Source organism: Panthera uncia, assembly GCF_023721935.1.
Source record: "Panthera uncia isolate 11264 chromosome A3 unlocalized genomic scaffold, Puncia_PCG_1.0 HiC_scaffold_12, whole genome shotgun sequence".
Lineage (NCBI taxonomy): Eukaryota > Metazoa > Chordata > Mammalia > Carnivora > Felidae > Panthera > Panthera uncia.
In genome coordinates this window covers 6346083-6362598 of record NW_026057579.1, presented here as the reverse complement: position 1 = coordinate 6362598, position 16516 = coordinate 6346083, and the positions used below count along the sequence as shown (strand labels likewise).

At 39.3% G+C, this 16516-nt stretch overlaps 1 protein-coding gene across 1 annotated transcript in view; it reads left to right on the top strand.

Annotated features, from left to right (window-relative positions):
- The first annotated feature begins 3634 nt into the window (after positions 1 to 3634).
- The window catches only part of EML4 (EMAP like 4), a 162762-nt gene continuing 149880 nt past the window's right edge, over positions 3635 to 16516 (top strand). Inside the window, exon 1 of the mRNA XM_049652240.1 lies at positions 3635 to 3939. Coding sequence (XP_049508197.1) covers positions 3915 to 3939 — 25 coding nt within the window. The 5' untranslated portion in view covers positions 3635 to 3914. The remainder of the gene's footprint in view (positions 3940 to 16516) is intronic.

Genomic DNA, 16516 nt, shown 5'->3' with positions numbered 1-16516 from the left:
TTGAGGGAATCATGTTCTCAAAGAAATCCTTTGATTATTTGAGTCGGAAATAACCTTTGGATCTCATATTTGCACCAGGAAGAAGTGAGCCAAACAGCCTGTGAGGAAGGTGTGTTCCTCAACACCCTGTCACAGAATAGCAAAGCCAGAGGCCATGGAGTATAACGAACAAGGAAATTCCTTGGAAAGAAGAGTAAGATTTAAGTGAGGAACTTGCCTTACCCTTCATAATGCTTATCCCAGCATTCTGGTTATGTAAGCATTATGCTTATCCCAGAAATCTGGAATTACTGTAGACAAATGGTCACTATATTTCTCCTCCCAGTTGTCCTTTTTCTGAATGAGCATTTATTTCGTTTTTCCTGTCTTTGCCCTTTTATTTATATATATATATATATATATATAAAATATATAATTATAAATATATATAATTATAAATATATATAATTATAAATATATATATAAACATATATATATATAAACATATATATATATATTTTGGGGGGGTTGCTTCACTAGTTAGGATGAGCATGGGCTAATTTTGTAAAAATAAAGGTAACTGAAACAGAGGCTGATTTATCATGAAGTTAACGAAACTTAAGCTCTAGAGGTCTCTCCCAAGGCTTTTCCAAGGCCCTGGGAAAGTGTCTTTCCACTACCATCTCTCCTTTGTCACATTTCCCTTTATGTCAGGTGGTGTTGGAGTGGCCTCAGATAGTTTCGGTATATGGCTAAGAGAAAGCCGAGTTGAAGATACATTTAATGTCAGGCTTAATGAGACATACTTACGTGGGTTACAGTCACATTTAATTAAATTATTGCTGGCTGCCTTTGTTTAGCAATAGATTCCAGGAATATTCCTATGGGCCATTGCACTAATTTGCCCAGCATCCTGTCATGGAGGTGGTAGGACTAGGGGTCATAATATGCTATGAACATACGACTAGCACTGAAAGTGTGTGGGTCTTGTGGGAGAAATAAGGTTTGAAACATAAAAAGCCAGAAGTTAGCCCAGGGGATATTCTTCTAATCATTATATACATGATATATATTTGGTTCTCATTGATGTCAAATAAAATAGAAGTTTAGTCAGGAATATATACTCAATAATAAATACAGTATGCATAATTTAAAATTCACCATACATTTTATTTATTTTCTTTTTTCTTTTAAATTATTATTTTTTAAATATTTATTCATCTTTGAGAGAGAGACAGAGACAGAGGGAATGAGTGGGAGAGGGGCAGAGAGAGAGAGGGGGACAAAGGATCCAAAGCAGGTTCTGTGCCGACAGCAGCAAGTCCGATGCGGGGCTCGAACTTACAAACTGTGATATCATGACCTGAGCCAAAGTCAGACACTCAACTGACTGAGCCCCCAGGCACCCCTACTTATTTTATTTTTTAAAATGGGAATCGCATGAAATAGAATTCATCAGAATTCCTGCATCAATACTAGAAACAACCTGTACTATGTGTGCAAAGTGGTTTTTTATGCATTCCAACTACATCCCAATAATAAGACAACTTTGACAAACCATGCTAGAGGAAAAACTAAATTATCTTTTTTATCCTCTCTTAAAAAGTTATTTAAAAAGCACTGTCATGTTCATAACACTGATCTCATGGACCTGGTGTAACACTGGAATAGGGTTAGGTGTATAAAACATCTGGATATAAAACCTGTTATATAGCAGGATCCCTGTAAAAGATATCTATTAAGAAAAAAGAATCGTTGTCATATGAAGAAATAATCAGAGTATGCAACCGAGAAATTTAGTAAAAAACAAATTGGAGTTAACATCCAGTAATTAAATGTTATATTTCTTGATTTTGTAAGATTTGTAGTATTTGTAGGCTTCTTAAAATGTGTAACCTGTTGTGATTTTTCTCTAAATAAATACTCCATTTAACCTAATTTTATACATTTATGTATACATATATATATGAATATATATATATATATTTTTTTTGTTTGTTTGTTTGTTTTTTTAGAAGGGCCCCACCAATAGTAAAAGCTTCGGGCTGCACAAAAGGTGACTCCTTCTCTGAATTAAAAAATATATATCTGTATACTAGTATATCAGTGGAAGTTCTTATTCTTTTAATTGACCTAAGGCAGAGAGTATAGCTTGCAGACACAGAAGACCAGCTGTCAGAACTGGGGCTTCTCAAACATTAAGTGGTTAGGCTTAATAGGAACTTACAGGTATAAAAATGCCCATAGTAGGTAAATAATTTAATTTTGAAACAGGAGGAAACTCTGGATACCATTTAGTCTGTAACCTCAACTAATCTTGGCTGCTTAATGGCCTGTCTCTACGTGGTATGATATTCAGAAGACATATAGGTCTGATATCCAAAAGGGACATGAAAAGTAATTTAGGGAGGATTTTTAGGGGGGATTTTGAAAGAGGCACCCCCGAGGGCTGGGGGGAGAAGTATGCTGCAATACAGAAACAAAATGTTTAACAATCCTTTTAACCATCTAATTCTAAGTCCCTCTCATTATGGTAGTTGCTAACCTCCTTTTTCTCATCTCCCTTCTTCAGGCTGTCCCTTTCACCTGTAACCTGTCTAGAATGACTCTAATTCCTCCCTCTCTATCTCAGCTCTTAATTGCTGTATACCTCAATTTAGTTGATGAGCACCTCACAGTTCTCTTTATTACTCTGATCCACACAACCAAGTCCCAAGAGGAACTTTGGAAACCACTGGAAGGTCTTTAGAAGGATGAAGAACAGGGTGAGCAGGGGAGACAGGAGGACGATGAAGGTTGTGTACATCATTTGGTTACAAGTCCAGTCCTTCCCTTTGCAAATGAATAAAGTGAATCCCAAATAAGTTTAGAGACTTGACGCTCACCTTACTGAGTCACATGGAATTGGGCTGAGAACTCAGGCTTACTTTACTAAAAACCCTTTGTTAGAGTTCATTAGTAGGCAGTCCTATGTTATGCCCTGTAAGGGGTTGCTTTGCAACTCTGGTGCAAAGAACATCAGGGGAAGTAAGGAAGTCTGAGTTCTAGCTCTGCTTCGACCAGGCTCCATGACCTTGGGCAGATCACGTCCTTTCTAAGGCTCAGTGTCCTCCCTGAAAAGGAGGCAAGGGTCTTATCCAGCACTAACATTCCTTGTCTCCAGTTTGTCTTGAGCCCTAGCATTGGTGGTGGCCTTGAGTTAGGAACACTTGCCCCATATATCCCCTACTGGGACAGAGGGAGAACCCGAGGAAGGGAATCCTCCCACATCTTGGTTGCCTCCTTGGTGTCCTCGTAGGACCCACGGGGTTACCATCTTTTGTCCAAGGGGTTCTAGACTTGGGCTCCAGGGGTACTCCGCAGGCTCCCTGGGGGCTACGAGAGAGAGTCCCTCGATGCTCCTGAGAATCTCAGGCCTGAGGACACCCCTTATCGCCACCTATTCGTAACCAGCTTCAAGACCCAAGTCCTACGCCCTCGGCAGGACCACTGCGCAAGCGCAGCCACTATTCCGGCTCCAGGAGGCAGGAACCCGAGGCCGAAGCAAGGTGAGAGGGAAGGGTCGACAAGCCCCCGCCTCCGTGTTGTCACGTGGGAGGCGGAGTCGGAAGCGTGACGGCGTGCGCGGGGGCGGAGCTACCGCTGCGCGCGGGCGCGGGGGCGGGGCGCGGCGCGGCGTTCACGGCTGCTGCCTGGGAGGGAGGCCGGGCAGGCGGCGGAGCGGTGCGGCTCTCAACCTGACGGAGAAGTGGCCCGGGCGGCCGCGGCTGACTGTCCCGGGGCGGACGGACCGACGGACGACGGAGGCGGGGGCTAGGAGTCGAGCCGGGCGACCTAGAGAGTGAGCGGGTCAGGCTCAGCGTTGGCCAGTCTGTCGGTCCGCTGAATGAAGTGCCCGCCCCGCTGAGCCCCGAGCCCGGCGCTTTCCCCGCAAGATGGACGGTTTCGCCGGCAGCCTCGGTGAGTACGGCTGGGGACTCCTCCGGCTTCTGCGCAGGGTGGGAGCCTTGTTCTGTCCAAACACAGCCCAGGCCCTGCTCTCCACCCTGCCCCTGGGGATGGTAGTAGTTCCACTGCACATGTTCCCCTCGAGGCTGCCGCCCCTCTACTGGCTCTGGTGGACTCAGAACCCCTCCCCTCCCCCATGCCCAGCCCTCCCCAGCAAGACCCTCCCTTCCTCCCAGCGTCCCCTTCAGTGCAGGGCCCTCCTTCCCCAAAGTGGAAACCCCCTCTCTCAGAGAGCCCCCCCCCCCCCCAGTAACTGGTACCCCCCTCCCATACACTCACGGCTCCCCCCACAGACCCATCTTCAGGGTTGGAGCACCCCTTTCTGAAACCCTGACCTCGCTTCAGGGCACAACATTCCTCCCCCTTTCCACATACTGAACTCTCTTTCAGAGTGGAGGCACCCCTCACCCACGCAGAGGGTCCCTTTTTAGGGTACGGACCCTCATTCCCTCTTCAGGAAGAGGGCACCCCCCCCCTCAGTCTTCACTTTAAATTTGGAGGCTGCTTTTAAGTATCTTTCGGTGTCTGACAACTTCCCTTCTCTCCTTCCACTTCTCTGAACATTTTGCAGTGGTGGAGAGAACTAGAAGCACTGAAGCATCATTTGCTTAATACAGGAAAGGAAGAGGTGCATCTGTGTTGGGGGACCCTCTTTAAAAGAAGAGTGAAAGCAGAAGTATTTTCTGGCTCTGCGAGCATGCTGGGGAGAAGTAATCCTGCCCAGTGAATCCATAGGAAAGGGGGCCTCTGTCAGGGAAAGAAAGGATTCTCCATTTTTGGAATATGTTGTCTTTGTGGAATGGAAGAGGTTATTAAGTAGGCTGCAGTATCCTTCCAGTGTTCCCTTTCACCAGAATAAAGGTAGTAAATTTTGTAACTAAGGGAATCAGAACTAGAGGCTGGTACTCAACTGCCCTATAATCTGTGTCTGGAATTACTATTCTTTGAGGCCATTGGAATCTGGTTACTGTAAAGATTGAGCTCAACTGTTAGGATGGTGAGAGAAACAGTTTCTGCTTTGGCTGATTCTGCAGTTATGTGATACCTGCTGCTGGATTTATATTTTCAGTGTTTTATGTGGAGGTAGTTTGTCTTTAGAAGCCTTTCTTTTGCATTTCTTGATAATAAATCCCTGCTTGGTGAGTGTTCATGGATCAGTGCATGATCTGGCCATAGGCCATACTTTATTCAGCCATGTTGGGATTAGATGAATTTTTTAAATCTAAAGTAAAAAAGTTAGTCGAAGAGCATTGGACCCATTACTGGTATTAAATAGTAAAAACCATAATTTTGGCCCTGACCCTCTATGGGAAGAAAAGAAAAACACACACTAGAGTGCTGTGAGAGTGGAAATCCTAAAATAGGAGACAACTGAGTGTTTCTCTTTCCTCCCAAAGGCACCTGTTGCCCATTATCTAACCTTTGATGTCTTATAATTCCTTACATAGTGAGGTTGTTTCATTCTTGACTCCTTTTAAAGAGGCATCAATTTTTCACTGCTTTTTAAATTTTTTTTTTTTAAGCCTCATGGGTGCATTTATTCGCTAATCATGACTGAAAGACTTGTCCTATATGTTCACAAAGAAGTGATCGTATACTAGGGCAAAAATTGAGCATAGTGGGAGATGTGGGACTGAGATATCGCTGCATTGTCGGCTCCTCAGCTTTTAGGAATGGTGGGTGACTACTCAGTAGAAATCCGCCTTTATTTCTTTTCTTTTTGATTCCAAGGACTTGTGGAAGGCTTGCCAAGGCTTCATTTTCTCTAAGTGTTTTGAGGGAGTCTTTCTTACCAATTGGGGGCACTTAAGTTTATTTTGAAACAGTAGATACGCCTTGTTAAATAACTTTATCCCTTCTTATCCAATTCATGAGGCAACTGATATGAGAGATTGGACTATGAAGATGAACCGTTGTTGGGGCTTCACTTTTCATAGAGTTTTATAGCGGACCCCAACGGTAGATATTTTTTGTATTCATTTGATGCCGTCCTTGAGTGGATGAGACTTTTCTTTAGATATGGTGTTGATCAGCTGCAGGGGAGATGCCTCTCTCTAAAGAGAGGAACCTCTGTCAACAGAGAAGGAAAGAAATGGTTCCTGGAAGTATTTCTGAAGCTGCTCCTGATGAAGCTAGTTTTCAACAGGAGTTCTGTGCTTTCTCTTTCTGTCCCCCTTGTAAGAGCAAAACTAGGCCCCATCTTAATTGAAACCTCTAAGGGATGAGGGGTGGGGGAGGGGTAACGCTGGTATATTTTACTGGTAGTCTTTAAACAGAGCTTTGCTTAGCTCTTGCCAAATTGCTTGTTTCTGTTCCCTGCAGTTCATTTAGTCTAGAGCTTACATTGATCCTTATTTTATCATTAAGAGAGCCATGAATGTAAAGGCAAGCACTTGTATTCTAGAAGGTGTTTAAAACTTTTTTTTTTAAACTAAACAATTTGAAACATGTGAAGTTCCTCTGGGGCCACAAGTATTGAAAGCATTTATTTATTCTCAAGGAGGTATACATGTATATCTCCTTTTGTATACCAGATGGGTTCTTGAAAAAAAAATGTGAGAAAACTACACTTATATAAGCAGAAAAGTTAGGTGCTTTATAAACAGAATGATTCCAGAGAAGCTGATTATTTAAGGGAGTCTTCTGCTGAATAATAAGATCCATTTGTAAAGTGGAAATCTTAAAATTCAAACTGTACCCATAATGGTTGAGTGTTTAGATAAGGAAAACACTATTATATGCATTTTATAAGATGTACAATGGCAATTAAAACTGTAGTGGTTTTTGAAATTGTTGAGAGCAGTGTTAGGGGATTGGTTATGTTATATGTGTCACATTGAAATTATATACCTGTTGTATTACTTTTTGTTTTACATAAAAAGTAAAGGATGCTTTTAATCTCTGCCGCCGCTGAATTTTAGGCAGTTTGGCTGGCAGGTGCTTGTACTCTGGAATTTCCCTTAGGCATAGAATCTTTTAGTTCACAGACTATGGTAATTTAAAAAGGCAGCTACTTTGGAAACAATTTAAAAAAAAAAAAAATTAGGGTGGGGGGGGAGTACCCTGAACAATCTATCTTGATATCCTGCCTTCAAATTACTACACACACACACACACACACACACACACACACACACCCACACACACCCACTTAGCCCTCCCACCCCGCGCCCAGACTTACTTAGGTGCATTTCATCCTTAGTCTTTTTTAGCATCTCTTTTTCATAACAAAGGTATTTTTTTTAATGTTTAATTCATTTTTGAGAGAAAGACAGAGCATGAGCAGGGGAGGGGCAGAAAGAGAGGGAGACACAGAATCCAAAGCAGGTTCCAGGCTCTCAGCCGTCAGCACAGAGCCCAACGTGGGGCTTGAACCCAGGAACCGTGAGATCATGACCTGAGCCGAAGTCGTATGCTGAACCAACTGAAACACTCAGGCACCCCACAAAGGTTTTAATTTTAAGACTTTTATCTTGGAATTAGCCTAGGGGTTTGTCAGTGCTTATACTTAAAAAAAAAAAAAAAAAAAAGCCTGTAGTTAACCGTATCAGTTTTAACTTTCTGCTCCAAAGGTTAAAAAACAAAACTCAAAAGTTTTTAAAAATAAAAATGTCAGTAAATGAAAGTAGGGTTAGTATCTGTAAGAAATCTTACATTTTGGGACAGGGTATATGAACAAACAATAGCAGTGTGCTTCCATTTATTAAATATTTTAAGAAAACAATCTTAACATCACAATATTAGAACTATTTTCATCTCATATATACTCTTAAAGAAACAGTGCAGTATGTGATTTTTAAGTATTAATCTAGTCTTAAGCACTGTTTATTCACATAAAAATGTTTCTCATACAATATTGGGGAACTTTTTATTTATTAGTTGTCTCTTGAAGGGCTTAAAATAGGCTTAAGTTATATAAGAAATGAATAGTAACTCTTACGTGGTTACTACAACATCTGTGACATGAGCTTAGAGTATTTCTTAGTATGCATATGGGTTAGTACCTGTTTTGTGACCAGTACTGTACTTGGTTGTTCTTATGGGAAGGACAAATATAAGACATGCTTCTTGTCCTTTAGGAGTTTACTCTCTGGTTTTAAATAGATACCCAGAGATGTTTAAGCATGAGGAAGGACCAGAAATGGGACTAGAGAGGAGAAACACCATTTAGAATGCTGCGCTATGTATAAAGCATGTAACTTCCGAGACAGAACATGTGGAGATTGCTAAATGTACCTCTATAGAGCCTGGCTTTTTAAGACAATGAAATAATTTATTTAGCTGTCCAAATGGAGTGAAATTACTAGGTCTTTTCCACCTTATGTTTGAGTAACATGTAGGAAAAGTATTGTCTTAATTTTATGTCTAGGAGTCTATTTCTATAGCATGTAAAACTTCAGTATTCCTAAGAAATTTGAGAAGAACATTTTTATTTTGAAATGTGTAGGTTCTAAGACTTTTAATAAGTCTAAGGAAGTAATCCACTTCAGCTATAACCTCAGTATGGAAGATTCTCAAATCTGGAGTTTATTTCTGTATCTGTGTATGATCTCTTGTCCTGTAATTTTAGCTCTCTCAGACTATTATAATGTCTTAAGATTGCATATTGCTTTATAATTTACAAGTACTTTATCTCACTTAATCTTCACACTAATCTTGGGAGAGAAGAAATTATTCTCCTTTTATAGATGAGGAAACAGGTTCAGAGAGTTTGTGATTTTTTAAAAAAAGACTATTTGAATCCAGGTGTTTCTTTTTCCTTTCTTACTTTTTTTTGGGGGGTGGCTAATTTGTTGACTTTGTATCCAGTGAAAACACAATACAAAGAAGAAAGAAAAATAAATGATCTTTCCTTTAGCTCATCTGTATGCAGCCGATGTTAACATGTTGATATACTTGTTTTTAGTCTTTTTCTATGCCTAATTTTTTTTTTTTAATGTTTATTTATTTTTGAGAGACAGAGAGCAAGAGCGAGCAGGGAGGGTCAGAGAGAGAGGGAGACACAGAATCCGAAGCAGGCTCCAGGATCTGGGCTGTCAGCACAGAGCCAGTGCGGGGCTTGGACTCATGGACCGCAGGATCATGACCTGAGCTGAAGTCGGACGCTTAACTGACTGAGCCACCCAGGCACCCCTCTATGCCTAATTTTTTACACAGTTAAAATCATACTATAGATCCAGTTTTGTTGTGTTTTTGTTTTTTTGCTTTTTTTGGATACTGACCATTTTTTTCCACTTGAACTCCGATTTTTCTTTTTCTTTTTTTTAAAGTTTATTTTGAGAGAAAGTGCAAGTGGGGGAGGGTAGAGAGCCGGGAGAGAGAATCCCAATCAGGCTCCACACTCTCAGTCTCAGCATGGAGCCAATCTCAGGGCTCAAACTCACAAACTGTGAGATTATGATCTGAACCTAAACCAAGAATGGGACACTTAACTGACTGAGCCACCCAAGTGCCCTGAACTCTGATTTTTCTGATGGAGTTCAATATTCTTTTCTGTACCCTACTACTAACTCTTTATAACCTACTCCTGCATCTAACATATCCTGAATCTGAACTCCTCTTCCTCTAAATCAGCTTCTTTTCCTTATTATCCATTGTCTGTATCATCCAGCCTTGAAATATCAGAACCATGTTTGATCCCTTGCCATTTTTGCCTGCCACATTAAAATGTCTTCTGGGACTTTTCAATTCTTGTCCCCTTTTCTCATCCCTTGCTTTCCTTTTCCCCAGCTACAGTTCAAATACTTAATTATTCCGTGTTTGGATTATTGCATAGCCTAAAGAATTTCCACCTTGTCCAGTTTATTTTATATGGGGTCGGAGGAGGGGGGCTTCAGGTTAATATTCCTAAGGCAATGCTATGATTGTGCCATTCACTCTCTCCGCTTCATTGCCCTGATGACCGAATTCAAACAAGTTAGCCTTGTTCTCTAGGTCCTCCATTATCTCCTTGGACAGTCTTAAGCTCTGGCCAAAGATGACCTGTGTCTTGTTCCCCAAATTTTGGTGCTTTTTCATCCCTGTGACTATTTCTCAGTACCCTTCAAGGCCCAACTCAAATACTGTTTCCTTTCTAAATGCCTTTCCTTGTTTGTTCCCTTTCATTCATTCCCAGCCCAAAGTAGTGAACTTTTATCCTAAGAGCATTCTTAGGGGACTTATCACGGGATATTTCTTCTTATAAGGTAGAAATAATTATGACGAGTCTTAGAATTATTATTAGTTTCTCCAGCCAAATTATAAACCCATTGAAGACTAACACTCTTGTGTGTCTTTGAAAGCTCACAGCACAACATTGGAGATTTTATGATCCAGCAAAATGTGGGGAAAAAATTAGGGGACCAGTATATGATGGACAACTTACAACCTTCACTTTCACCATTGTTTCATAAAAGAAAGAGCTTTTGAAGATGAAAAAATTATATACAATCTCAGAATAGAGTCCTTTAAAAAAATCACTCATTGTGTTCTTATTTTTCTTGTTTCACCTGAAGTGAGTGAAAACTTTGTCCCAGACTTTGTTGGGAATCTAATCTGGTAAAGAACTCCATGCCAGGTTCTAGGGTAGCGTTTTTCTTTCTTTAAAAAAAAAATTTTTTTTTAATATTTGTTTATTTTTTGAGAGAGAGAGCGTGGGGGGGTGGGGCAGAGAGAGAGAGACACACACACACACACACACAGAATCTGAAGCTGAGCTGTCAGCACAGAGCCCCGACACCAGCCTTGAACTCACAAACTGCAAGATCATGACCTGAGCCTCAGCCCCTTAACCCACTGAGTCACCCAGGCACCCCTAGGGTAGTGTTTTTCAAATGTAGGTCTTGTGCATGACTTATAATTATGGACTTAGAAATTTATTTGGGATCAAGACCAACATTGAGAAGAAAAAGGAGGAGGAGGAAAAAAAAAGATTATAAGATATCAATGCTTCACATGATACCGCTTCAAGAAGCTTTTCATTTCGGTTGTGTATGTTTGCTGTAGGTTGCAGTGTAAAATTTATTTCTTACTATGGGTCACAGTCAGATGAAATATATACTTTTAGTGGCTGATCCTGATCTTTGAGAGACTAGGTGAGAAGGTTGACATCCATATGAAAAGTTGGATGAACATCAGAAGTGGTTGTAATGAACTGTGTGCTCTGTTTTCCAAAAGTTTTTAGGATCTGGATATAATGATTGGAATATAGTTAGTATCAATAGCAGTAAAATATATCTATAGTTCTAGAATCAGTGTAATTCAGGCAAACTCAGTATGTAGAAATATGGTTTTATAAAACTGTTAGGCTAGGGTATATTTTTTACTTTGCAGAAGGATTCACCATGTTGTGTTTTTTTAGCTTTCCTGATGAAGTTGTTTGTGTCTTGACTGGTTCTCCACCTCAGTAGATATTTGAAATCTATCCAGTCTTTGGTGGCGGGGGGTGCCTAGGCAGCTCAGTCAGTTGGGTGTCTGACTCTTGATTTTAGCTCAGGTCATGATCCCAGGGTTATGGGATTGAGCCCCATGTCAGGCTCTGCAGGGAGTGAGCATGGAGCCTGCCTTAAGATTCTCTCTCCTTCTCTCTCTCTCTCTCTCTCTCTCTCTCGTCCTCTTTCTCTGCCCCTCTCCCCAGCTCACTTCTCTCTCTCTCTCTCTCTCTCTCTCTCTCTCTCTCTCAAGAAAAAAAAAAAATGTATATTCGGTCTTTAAGGCATGGCTCAAATACATTTTTTTCCTAGAAGCTTGGCCTAATATTCTAGTCTTGCACTCAAACCATTGTATTGATGCTCCTAAAGTAGAGGAAGTGAGCACTACACCTGAGGGACCTGGGAGTATAGCCAATCATTGATAGATAACTAAATCTAAGGCGATATTTGATGAGGAGCAGGTTGTTTTGCATAGTCTTAAATATCTCCCCATATATTGCTCTTTAATTTCAAAGGGGGAAAAATAGTAACTCTATACTCTACACTCTATAGTGGTGAAATCAGACACTACCTTAAGCATGTGATCAAAATGAATAGCACTAGTGGACATCGTGTGCCTCTGAATATAATGTCCTGAGAACAAATCGTTTATGTAGTTCTCCATCCACGAATGGATAACCTGAATCTAATCTTGAGTGAACTCTGAATTGGGAAGCATCCTATTTTTTTTAAATGGTGGAAAGACTGGTTTTGTGGTTTTTTTGTTTGTTTGTTTTTTTAATTACACAAAGAAAGGCTGTGGAATGTTCAGATTAAAGGAGAGTAAAGAGACATGACAGCTATTGCAATATGTGATCCTAGACTGGATCTTACAGTAGAAGGGAAAATGCTATAAAGGGTATCATTGGATCATTTGACAAAATTGGACTATGGATGGTAGATAAGATAAAATTGGACTGCAGATGGCAGATTAGATAAAAACCTTTACTGAAGGTTTTCACTATCCTAAGGTTATGGAAGGGAGTATTTTTTTTTTTTTCCTTAGGAAACACAGAAGTTTTTAAGGATAAAGAGCCATGGTATATGTAAGTTATTCTCAAATGGTTCAGAAAAAGTTATGTAATATGTATGTGTGTTTTTTATATGTATATCTGTATTTGTAATGCATGTGCATAATCACGTATATGTATATGCAAGGAGGGAGGAGGCTCATGTGCGAATAAAGATGAGTAAAATGTTAACAATAGGTGAAATTGGTAAAAGCTGTATGGCTATTTTTTGTGTTATTCTTGTTCTTATAGCTTTTCTGTAAGTTTGAAATTACTAAAAAATCATATGAACTTTGCATTAAATTCCATAATACAGCATTTTAAAAGTATAGAAATGTCTCCTCTCTCTGAAAATTCCAGGCAAACTCATGGGATAAAACTGTGGCTGTAAGAATATGTTCCATGTATATCATGTGGTTTCCTTTTATCCCTAGGTCTCAGTTTGAGAAACATGCCTTTGGGCCTGAGGCAGCTGTGGTTCAAATTTAGCCGACAGACATGTTTTGTTTGGCACTTTTGAGTGTTTTAAAAATTGGGAAATTTCACATAAAAATCTGGGTCTCTGGTTTCTCTTGAAAAAATGGAATGATCTTGCCCTTGTGGGCTTGCATTCCACATGATCTATATATGCACGAAGTGGTATGTCAGATAAGCAGCCTCAGTCCTTACCTTACACCTAGCTTGTTTCAGGTATTTTATTGCCTGACCTCTGTAGGCATGTATTTGCAACATTACTCTAGCCCAAGAGGTGGTGGGGTGTCGGTCTTCATGCTCATAACATTTTGAGAATTTAGTTGTTGAACTTAATTATATATAACTTTAGGGGCACCTGGGTTGGTTGAGTGTCTGACTTCAGTTCAGGTCATGATTTCATAGCTTGTGGGTTCGAGCCCCATGTCGGGCTCTGTGCTGACAGCTTGGAGCCTGCAGCCTACTTCAGATTCTCTCTCTCTCCCTCTCTCCCTCTCTCTCCCTCTCTCTCCCTCCCTCCCTCCCCCCCTCCCCCCCTCTCCCCTTCCCCCACTCGCGCACACTCTCTCACTCTCTCAAAAATGAATAAACATTAAAAAAATGTTTTATATATAACTTTATATACATCCTATAAACAAAGTCATTCTCCTACATAACCATTCTACAGCTAAGAAAAGTAGGAAATTAATATTGATACATTACTACTATCTAATCCTCAGACCCATTCAAATTTTGCTAATTGTCTTAATAATGTCTTTTATAGCAAAAAGATCCAGTTCAGAATCAAATATTGCATTTAGTTGTCATGTCTCTTTAGTCTTCTAGTTGTCTAGTCTTTTCTTGGGTTTTATGATCTTGATACTTTATAAGATTACAGGCCCGTTGTTTTGTAGAATGTTCCTTAATTTGACGTTTCCTCCTGATTCAATTCAAGCCCTGCATCCTTGGCACAAATGCCACAAAGGTGAAAAACTGTATTTTGTTTCATTGCATCCTGTCACGTGGCGCATATCTTTGAAATGTACTATTACTGATGACCACTTTGATCATTTGATTAAGGTGTTGTCTCTACCTGGCTTCTGCACTGTAAAAGTACTTAAATTTTTTTTGTTGTCATTAGTAAGTATTTTGTAGGAGGTGCTTTGAAGCTTTGTAAATATTCTGTTCCTCATTGGACTTTCAGTTTATTGGTTTATTTATCTCTGTATGGACTCAGGTATCCTATTTTTTTCAATGGGTTCTAATCCATTATTTATTTTGATGCTCACATTGGCCCCATTTTGGCTAGTGGATGCCCATTCATGCTAGCTTCTGCATTCTTTTGATATGTTCCCATCATTCTTTTGAGGACTTTCTTGCTTTTTGACATAATGAGATGATGTGGACATAAAATCCAACCCATAACAACATGCATATCTATTTTATATAATTTTTAATAGGGTTCAGATGAGAGTTTGAATTGAGTCTTTAGTTAGCTAACATTTTTTATGTTTTTTAGTAATTTGTAACTGCATAGTGTTTTATCTTACACCTAAAAATTGTGTCAAACCATAGACTAGGTCATTAATGTAAATTAATTTGAAGATATTTGTTAGTGGGAAGTCAGGATTATATTCATTACTATTCTGTAGTATTACTATTACTGTGTTTCAACAGTTGGCAATTATCTTGGAGCAAAGTACTGTTAGGTGCTGTGTATGTTAGGGGGGTTGGGTGAAAGAAAATATATTTAAGCAGCAAAATCAACCATGTTTTTTTCCTTTACAAAATTGTGATCAATCTTTCCTTCTCAGCAGGTATAAATATAAACTTTAATGCATTGTATTCATTATTTGGACATCTCATCTCCTTAAGCTGTGTATCTAGAGCATAATTTAACTTATTCTTGATGACTGATGGTGGTTGTTATGAGCGTCAGTCATGGTTCTTTGCTGTAACACAGTGGTGCCTTCAAGAGCTTTTGTGTAGTGCTGTTTGTTACATATCCTAAATGACTCTACATAATTATAACTGTCTTCTTTGCTGTTGCTTATCAGCTAGCATCAATGTGCTTTATTGTATTGTTATGAAATCTCACCCATAATATTTGAGTTTGTGACTCTTCTTTCATTATTGGACCTTAAATTTGACAGTAATTTCTTAATATCAGATATCCAGTCACTTTTCCTGAGTGTCTCAGAAGTGTCATTTTACAGTGGTTTTTTTTAAATCAGGATTTAAACAAGATCCATATATTGCATTTGGTTGCTGTGTTTCTTAAGTCTTTTAATATGTATTTCCCTTTCCTTTTTCTTTTTCCTTTGCAATTTGTTAAACTAGACCTTTTGTTCTGTAGAGTTTAATATAAGTGCTGATTGTATATCGTTTGATGTTTTTTAAGCATGTTTCTTTGTCTTCTGTATATTTAAATTGAAAGTTATGGATTTTTACGTATTTTATGTGTTTCAGCATGTTGCCATTAATCTTTTTTTATGCTCAGATTTTCCCATGATTGACCTGTAGAAGCATCTTTAGATCAACTCCTGAGTCCTAATTCTAGTGGTCTTTGCTGGTTTCCTTGCTTTCTGATGTGACAGTGTTCAAACTTTCTTTTACACTTCTTGCTCCAATTTCTGCAGTCAGCTATTTCTCTAAACATCATTCCTTTGGACACGAAATGGTACTCTAGGCTCTAGAGGTGCTCATTGTTACCGGATTGGTTACTGTTTCCAGTCTAGCCTTTCTTTTGATTCCCAATTTTAAATTTGCTGTGGTCTAGGAAGCCAGATAACAAAGCTGGTTTGACTTATGTGTAAGGATTGTTTTGAATCTCAAAAAAAGAGGAATCTAAAGATCAAGGCCTATGCCTATTGAAATTGCATGGTATAGCACCTACAGGGATAAGATCATACTTAATAAATATTGCTAATGTTGGTGTTATTTGAATAACAGGCTACCACATGTTTTTCAGAGGAAAATAATAGACTTCTGAATGAGGACCTTAATAAAATGCATGAGGTTTTTAGTTCACAAACTTGATTTTATGTATATAGATATATTTAAAACATAGGGTTCAGATAAGTATACATATATGTTAAAAATTTTTTTTAATGTTTGTTTTTGAGAGAGAGAGAGAGAGAGAGAGAGAAAGGAATGAGTGGGGGAGGGGCAGACAGAGAGGTAGACACAGAATCTGAAGCAGGCTCCTGGCTCTCAGCTGTCAGCACAGAGCCCTATGCAGGGCTCAAACACATGAACCACAAGATCATGACCCGAGCCGAAGTCGGCCGCTTAATCGACTGAGCCACCCAGGTGCCCCTGTATATATATGTTTTGAATTGTAGACTGTTTATACTTCCAGTATTTTCTTTTGTTAATATTATCTTTTTTTTTTTCTAAGATAAATCTCTGGCTCAGTGAGATATTAGTGTACTATGGAGTCAAATTATGCTGTATTATTTTTGTCATATTCCATGAGAATGCACTTCTTTTTCCTTTTTAATTTTTTTCCAGAGAATGTATTTTTTCTGACTTTCCAAAATTGATGACTTCCTAAAGTTGAGATGACTTCCCTTTTTAAAACAAAACTGTTTAGTGTTGATATCTTACGTTTTTCCTTAA